This window comes from Sinocyclocheilus rhinocerous, unplaced genomic scaffold, assembly GCF_001515625.1.
Source record: "Sinocyclocheilus rhinocerous isolate Xijiao unplaced genomic scaffold, SAMN03320098_v1.1 scaffold605, whole genome shotgun sequence".
Classification (NCBI taxonomy): domain Eukaryota; kingdom Metazoa; phylum Chordata; class Actinopteri; order Cypriniformes; family Cyprinidae; genus Sinocyclocheilus; species Sinocyclocheilus rhinocerous.
This window is the reverse complement of record NW_015661612.1, coordinates 2,104,020-2,112,424: the sequence shown is the minus strand read 5'-3', so window position 1 is coordinate 2,112,424 and position 8,405 is coordinate 2,104,020. Positions and strand designations below refer to the sequence as shown.

General features: G+C 36.6%; 1 protein-coding gene across 1 annotated transcript in view; it reads right to left on the bottom strand.

The window, feature by feature from the left end:
* The window catches only part of LOC107726406 (retinoic acid receptor RXR-gamma-B-like), a 23,576-nt gene that overhangs the window by 4,728 nt on the left and 10,443 nt on the right, over positions 1 to 8,405 (bottom strand). Inside the window, exon 3 of the mRNA XM_016535962.1 lies at positions 480 to 712. Coding sequence (XP_016391448.1) covers positions 480 to 712 — 233 coding nt within the window. The remainder of the gene's footprint in view (positions 1 to 479; positions 713 to 8,405) is intronic.

Sequence of the window (8,405 nt, the reverse complement as noted above, 5' to 3'; positions counted from 1 at the left end):
GAGTATGGGTCACCATACTTGGCCACATGTCACGTCACTTTTCACTTTTTCACTTTTCACTTTTCAATATTACAGCGAGAATAAAAGTTACTCCTTCTTTCTTTGCGTTAACATTTGGGCTGCGTTATGCAAATCTTCCCACATCATGATGTAGACATGTGGGGGTGTGTTAGAATGAGCCGTTTTAGGTAGGTGTGGTTGACTCTTTTATACTTTTATAATTTTATAAAGAATATCTCTTTGGATTTGAGACTTTAGTCTTTGCAACTTTACAGATCTTCTTTATGCACCAAGAGCTTGTAACACTCCAAAGAGAAAGGAAAAATTTAAATCGCATCATATGACCCCTTTAAAAAGGGTACCGCCAAGAGGCTAATTTTAATTTATGAGAAAGAGCGACATTTCAGTTTGCAGGACAGACTTATTGCTTTCAGTTGGTGTCAGTCCGAGAGAGCACAGAATTATGGGAAGCTTCTTACCTGCGGGCTACTGGGAGTGTTAAAGCCCATACTGGGCGTAGAGGGCAAGGAAATGGATGGTGAGCCCAGAGACGGGGCGATGACTGAGTAGGGTGAGGCCAGGCCATTCATGGATGAGCCCAGGGTGCTCATGGGAGACTGCAGTGGGCGGGACGAACTGATGACGGACGGATGACCCACCATGGAGCTCAGGGGTGGCGGCTGATAGGGGGGCGAATTAAGAGCACTAGTGTCTGTGAATAGACAAAAAGAAAGATTAATATTAGACAAGAGCAATTAAAATTTAGTACTAAAATGACTGCTGATGACATCAATGATCATTGACACATAGACGCTTCACAAAATTACTGTTTTTACTGTATTTTTTAAGCAAATATATGCAGCCTTGGAGAGCATAGAAGACTTCTTTAAAAAAAAACAAAAAAACAAGTGGAAATCTTAATTATTCCAAACCTATGACCTGTAATGTTATGTATAAATCAAACAATCAGACAGGTCAGTGTGACAGGTCTATATAAATTTATCATGACACAACCTGTGTTTTTGTTTAGCATGTACAGACGTCAGAGAACAAGGTAAGTATGTGCCCATAGGGACATCAAGTACCTGTGGAAACGTGTGCCTTTGCAGAACATCAATTACCTCCTTTATTAAGGCCTAAAATGTGTAATGAAAAATATGCCGTTTGAGTAAATGTAAGAGGGCATATGCATACTGAGAGAATGCATTAAGCCCTGCTGCTTTAACCATTCAGTCAACAGCTGATAAGAGTGCTACAGTACATATGAGTACCTGGTAATGGTAGTTTGTACTGGCACAAACACAATATAATCTAATGTAGTACAAGGACACACACAGGGCAAAGGTTGCATCTTTTTTGCCAATACTGATAGTGTTGCAATCCGTTAACTCATTTCATCATTCATCAAGATGAAGATCAAATCAAATTCATCTAAGATTAAATTAACATGAACACAGCTTCAAGGAGGTTGCTTTATCCAAATGTGCAACACAAAAAGCTTTATCAGTGATTTGGTCAGATATTCTGGTGACTGTAACTGTTTATGTCTTGCAGGTTATTTCAATATAAGAATGTATTATTGCAAAATAAACCCAGACAGGGTGATCAAGACCCTGGCATAAAGCGGAGGGGATTCGTGTCACCCTGAAGTGGTTTATATTTAGCTAACAAGTTCACCGTATCCACTGTTATTATATGGCTGCTTACCAAATAAATAAATGGACATATAATGTTGCTTTGAGCTGAAATTATTTTAGCAAATGAAAGGAAAGAGACAACAGAGTGCTACAAGACACATGAAACTACCATGTTGTCAATGGACAATAATCAATTACAGTTTAGCAGTCAAAAGTGCATTAATATATATTTTTTTAGCTCTCGTATATTACTAAATGGCTATCAAGCTAAAAACTAAAGTACATAATATGCAACATTATGTAAAATCATAATTATTTAAATCATTATCTGTAATTTAAGTTATCTACATGTTTTATCATTCTCATGCTGAGAATGATGGGAAATGTAGCATGAACCACATAAACTTGCCAAATGAGAAGTTTGTACACTTTGAGAAAAAAAGGTACAGGGGTGTCAATGGGGCAGTACCCTAAGGTACATCTTAGTACCCCATTTACCCCAAAATAGTACATATCATTACCTTAAAGGTACTTATTAGTACTTTAAAAGCACATATTTAGTACCTAAAGTGTACATATTAGTACCTTTTTAATGAGTACTGCCCCAGTTACAGTTTTGTTCCTTTTTTCTGAGAGTGTAGTGAGTCACACCCTAATAAGTGTCTGAAATGAGCTTCTTTTGTAATATAATTCTCTATCTTGCTGTTTCTTTTACTTAAAATTAAAGAAATCCAGGATTTACTGTTTATTAACCAGGCATAAACATGAATTTCAGCACTTAAACACTATAGTATGTTATAAACAAACATTCTGCAATGGCTGTATTCTTCCAAGCTGGTGCATGTGTGTCCCAGACTCTGGACAGAAGGGGGAATTTCTGTGGCAGATAGCCAAGATGCCTTTGGTAGGGCAGAAACATGGTCATACTGTGGTCCGTGCGTCGGCCTATCCTCAAATGACCCACCTGATCTATTACATTTAAAACAGACCACACAAGTCCAACGACAAACTCCCTAAGGCTGAAAACAGGGCTGTTACACAGAATGTTTATGGTACTGCATCTTTATACAGAGCTGAATTTGACAGTAAAAAAGTCATAATATCGCAAATTAATGTTCACGATCAAATCAATACCAACATTTTTGTGAGGTACAGAAGGACATTAAGGCTCCCCCAGAATATATGCCTTTTAACCTATTACTCCAAAGTTTTAGTTTTATGTTTACTTTAAAATATACAAGCTTAACAAGTATAATTGACACCCTATAGATGGCAAGGTTACTATAGCTCTATCTCTGCAGATTTACATTTCATTAGGTCTAAAAAAAAATTGTTTAGATGCATCAACCTTTAGCTGATAATTCAGATCTTATTCTTCTGAGATGGTCCTTGTGCCAGACATTCATCAGGATTTCACAACGACTCTCAGCAGTGCACATGACCTTTGTACAGCTGTCTGGGAGCAAAGTGCAGCCTTTGGTAGACTGCTATCAAGTTCAGCGGAGACCACATGAAATGGCACAGGTCAGTGCGGGCACAATCACATACATAAACTGTCATAGCATGCTTCATGCAACAAACTGTAATGAATTTCCTCACAGATACTCTGTCTGTACAGTAAACACAGAGAAAGCTGTGTATAGTTTCAATGAACAGCAGACCAGGAGACTGACATTATTCTGACATTAGTAATACAAAGCTTGAATGGCAGATTGGAAAGTGACATGAAGCACATAAAGAGAGTGCACCATTAAAAATGTACAAAAGAAAAGACACACAGTTATTGTTTTTATTTTAATTATTTAATTATAACATATTATTTTTTAGAATTCATTCATTTTAACTACAAACAATGCAAGCCTTATTGCTAAAAGAAAGCTTTAGCATTTTCAAAATAAAACAATATTGAATGTGATTCCAAAAGTCAAAAAACAAAAACTTGCAATAAACTAGACTTTGCTGGTTATTGCATAATACTAAATAACAGGACATCCCCAAAAGTAAGTTTTGAGATTTAGCTTTTCAGATTTAGCAGCATATTATTGGCTGGAACCACAAACACACACACACACACACACACACACACACACACGCACGCAGACAAACACACACTGCATGAAAATCCAAACGGTGGATCCCCCCTCCCCTATTTTAAACAAAATCTCTTGATTCACTTATTTCCATCCTAAACGAAGTTGACATCTGATCAATAATGACACTAAACCCTCTTCTCATCACTGACAAATATTTTCAACCACCTGTCAAAAAGACAGGGGTTGTGGGGAGGGCAACAGAACAGACACAAAAAGGTGGAAGGGAGTAGAAGTGATGGAGCAATGGGACACTATCCCACTCTATCCCAGTCTGCCGTAGAGAGCTGCCGGACATTAAATCAACCCTGATTACTGCCATATGTCCATAATCCTCCAAAGCCCAGGACTACACACACACCTCATACTTCAGTTACCAACACCACTTAATCAACCATATAATAAACTACTTTATCAGCACACACACACACTATCTTTTGTATATGAATAATTAACCTACACACACAAAGTACATTTTATAGCTGGTAACAATATTATCTTTACTACCTAAACATCTCATTCACCATTCTTTAATAAGCATTAATTACATGTATGCTACACACACACACACACACAAATGTAAAAAGACACACAAGCTCATGTTTTTCTTATCAGAACTGCTGAAATAATGCATCATATTCATGTTCATGTCCCCAGAATCGCTGACGGAGGTAAAAATGAGCTGGACACATGCAGGAGGTCTGGGATATGTTGACATTTTTTTATGGCAGTATTGAGAGCAGTCTTACACTGTTACTAATTAAATTTATTTTTTTTGAAGGACTTGTGTGTTTGAGTGTGTGTTCTGTTGCAAAAAAAAAAAAGACTTAGGCCTATAACTGCTGCTGTAAGTGGATGACAAAGTCAGTGTTTGAAAAGGTACAGTGGCTTGCGAAAGTATTCATACCCCTTCATGTTTTTCACATTTTGTTGTGTTGCTGCCTTATGATAAACTTCTTTAAATTACTTTTTTTCCCACATCAATCTACACTCCATACACCATACTGACAAAGCAAAAACAGAATTGTCACAACTTCGTAAATGTATTAAAAATAAAACACTGAAATAAGTACATAGCATAAGTATTCATACCCTTAACTAAATATTTAGCTGAAGCACATTTACAGTCTCAAGTCTTTTTTGTTTGATGCGACAAGCTTTTCTCATCATCATTTGGCAATTATCTGCCATTCTTCTCCTCACCTCTTCGCCTCTCAAGCGTCCCTGCCACTGAAAAACAGCCCCACGGCATGAGGCTGCTACCAGCACACTTTTCTTTTGGGATGGTACTCTGCATGTGATGAGCATTGCCTGGTTTCCTTCAAACATGATGCTTGGAATTGAGATTCATCAGACCAGAGAATCTTGTTTCTCAGAGTCTGAGGGTCCTTTAGGTGCTTTTTTTTGCAAATTCCTAGTGTGTTTTCATATGTCTACACTGAGGAGAGGATTGAGTTTAGCCACACCGCCATAAAGACTGGATTGGTGGAGTGTTGCAGCGATGTTTGTCCTTCTGTAGATTTCTCCTATCTCCACATATGATCATGGAGCTCAACTAGAGTGACCATCAGGTTCTTGGTCACCATGCTAACCAAAGCCCTTCTCCATCTAATGCTCATTTTGGCCAGGAGGCCAGCTCTAGGAAGAGTCCTGGTTGTTTCAAACTTCTTCCATTAAGGGTAACAGAGCCTACATGCCACTGAGCCCCTCCAATGAAGCAGAATTTTTTTCTGAACTCTTCCACAGATGTGTGGCATGACCCAAACCTGTTTCTGAGCTCTACAGACAGTTCTTTTGATCTCAGGGCTTGGTTTTTGCTCTGATATGCATTATCAGCTGTTAGACCTTTTATTATTAAGACGTGTGTGCCTTTCCAAATCATACCCACTCAATTGAATTTGCCACAGGGTAACTTCGCTTGAAGTGTAGTAATATCTACAAGCAATATGAATGCTCCTGAGCTAAATTTTAACTGTCCCAGCAATGGAATCATTTTAGTTTTTTTATTTATTTTTTGCTTGACAATTATGGTGTATGGAGTGTCGATTGTTGTGGGAAAAAAATAAATTAAAGCAGTTTAACATAAGGCAGCAACAAAACAAAATGTGAAAAAAATTAAGGGGTGTGAATACTTTCGCAAGCCACTGTAAGAGAGAAGTGAATACTAAAGAATAATAGAGTACTATCAAGTGAAGAGACATCATTCAGTGAACCAGGCATGAACTCTGAGTGTGTCCTGTAGTAACCTCTGTATCACTCTGTTCAAAACAAGCACATTTTTGTCGCATGCATCACTCACATTTAAAATAACTGACAACTGCTTTATATATTCACACAAAAAAGTGAAGTAATATAAGGACAGAAAGACAGATAAACAGACAATACTGTACACTAAATATTACAGTCTGAAACTGGACATCAGAAAAATGCTGACTGGGTCGATATGCTGACATTTGGAAACAAACTCGACAGGAAAAGAAGGAACATTAAGCTTCAAAACATCCTATCATATCGTGATCATATGACAGCTGATATTCTGTGGCACTGAAGTGAACTTGTTTAAAAAAAACCTTAGTAATGTTTGTGACATCTTACATTTCATGACCCCTGTTAATGTCAAAATGTAACGATCAGCAGGGACTGTTCCAATGAACATTGCACAAGAGTTTGTGAAGTAACTGTGTTCCGTCAGACCTCTTGTTTAGCAAAATGAACTGAAAAGTTACAGATTCTGAATACTTTAAATCCTAAGTGAGTGTGAAAACTATTTAAAAGCCGCGGCTGACCGCTGTCAAGACAACACGTCTCTCCATTCATTGTCTTCACTGCCTGCAAAAATATACAGTGTGGCAAATGTAGTCTGATTTAAGAACAAATTACTTAGTTCTTTTTGTAAATTGGTCAAAAGACTAATAAAGTCAGTTTTTTAATGGGTATGAATATGAACAGCCCTTCACTGAATGAAGTCGTGATTTGGTATAAGATTGGTTGGTCTGTTTTATTTTCAAAAATATACAGTGTGGCAAATGTAGTCTGATTTAAGAACAAATTACTTAGTTCTTTTTTGTAAATTGGTCAAAAGACTAATAAAGTCAGTTTTTTAATGGGTATGAATATGAACAGCCCTTCACTGAATGAAGTCGTGATTTGGTATAAGATTGGTTGGTCTGTTTTATTTTTGTGTTTTTGAAAGTAGTCTCTTATGCTTATCAAGGCTGCATTTCTTTACAGGAAAAAAAAACAGTAATATTGTGAAATATTATTCCAATTTAAAAATTTTATTTGAATGTATTTCAAAATGTAATTTATTACTGTGATGGCAAAGCTAACTCAAGAAACATTTCTTATTATTATCAATGTTGAAAGCAGTTAACAGTAAACAGTGCCGTTTAATTTTGTGGAAATGATGAATATTTTTTGTAACAAATGTAAAAGTGTTTACTGTAACTTTTGATCAACTTAATGTATCCTTGCTAAATAAAATTACTAATTTCATAAAAAATATCTTACTGAACCCAAACTTTTGAACAGTGGGGTATAGTATTCTCTCCTGTTGCACAAAAAAACAAACAAAAAAAACAAACCTGAATCTGTAAGAAAAAACTGATTAAGGGTCAGACTAGCTAGCTTAACAATCAGGCAAATTAACTGAGACAACAACAATTTCTGTTCCAAAATTCCTGAAACTGAGCTTGTTCGTAGCTTGAGGGTTTAACAGGGGATCAATGTAAAGTTTCTTCCAAGAGAGGCAAGAGAGAAGTAGAAATAGATAAAGTCACAAACATCCACCCCAATACAAGACCCTCAAAAGATGTTTTTCTTAATATTGACCCTATAGACTACTGCCAATCACAACCCAGGCTCACTGGAAAAACATGCCACTGCCTACATAACTGCATAACTCCAAAAACGCAGTTTCCAGGTGAAACGAAAACTATAGGCAGTACAAAATTAACTTTCTGAATGCAATTTTCTGGAACAAAAAGCACAAGCACACACAATAATGCAGTTTGCTCCAAACAATACCATTGTCACTGTTGACATCCGCCATATTGCCAAACAACATGCTCTTGCCTGCAAGTAACTTATACAGAAATTATCCAAAGAAAAAGCAAGCATGCTATGGATTAAACACGCCATATGGTTAAAGCATACAGTGCACAGCATAAATGAGTACACCCCCTCTGATTAAATATAAAATATGTATTTTCTTAATGATCACTAATATAATTCATAAAAAGATGGCAAAATTTAAATGTATTAAACATATTCTTAATAAAAACAGAGAAATACATGCCATTAATATCTGTAAAATAAGAAACTTAGCCAATTTTTGTTTAAATGAAGGATTGCAGAATTGAGTACAACCTAGATTTAATTCAACCAAGTGTAATATTCTAGAACTTAATATGTCCTCCATAACTCTAAGTACACTGCTCTGACACTTCTTGGCACTGAGTGTACAAGTTCATGACAAATTTTCACATCTGTGCTGTTTAACTCCTGGAGGACGACCTCCTTAAATGCCCTGGTCTTTAATGGGGAGTGTTGCTCAGCTCATCTCTACAGAATCCTCCACAGCTGCTCAAGAGCGTTAAGATTGAGTGAAATACATGTCCACTGAAGGATTTTCAACTCAGGAGAACGAATATCTTCATTGTCATGTAAAAAAAAAAAA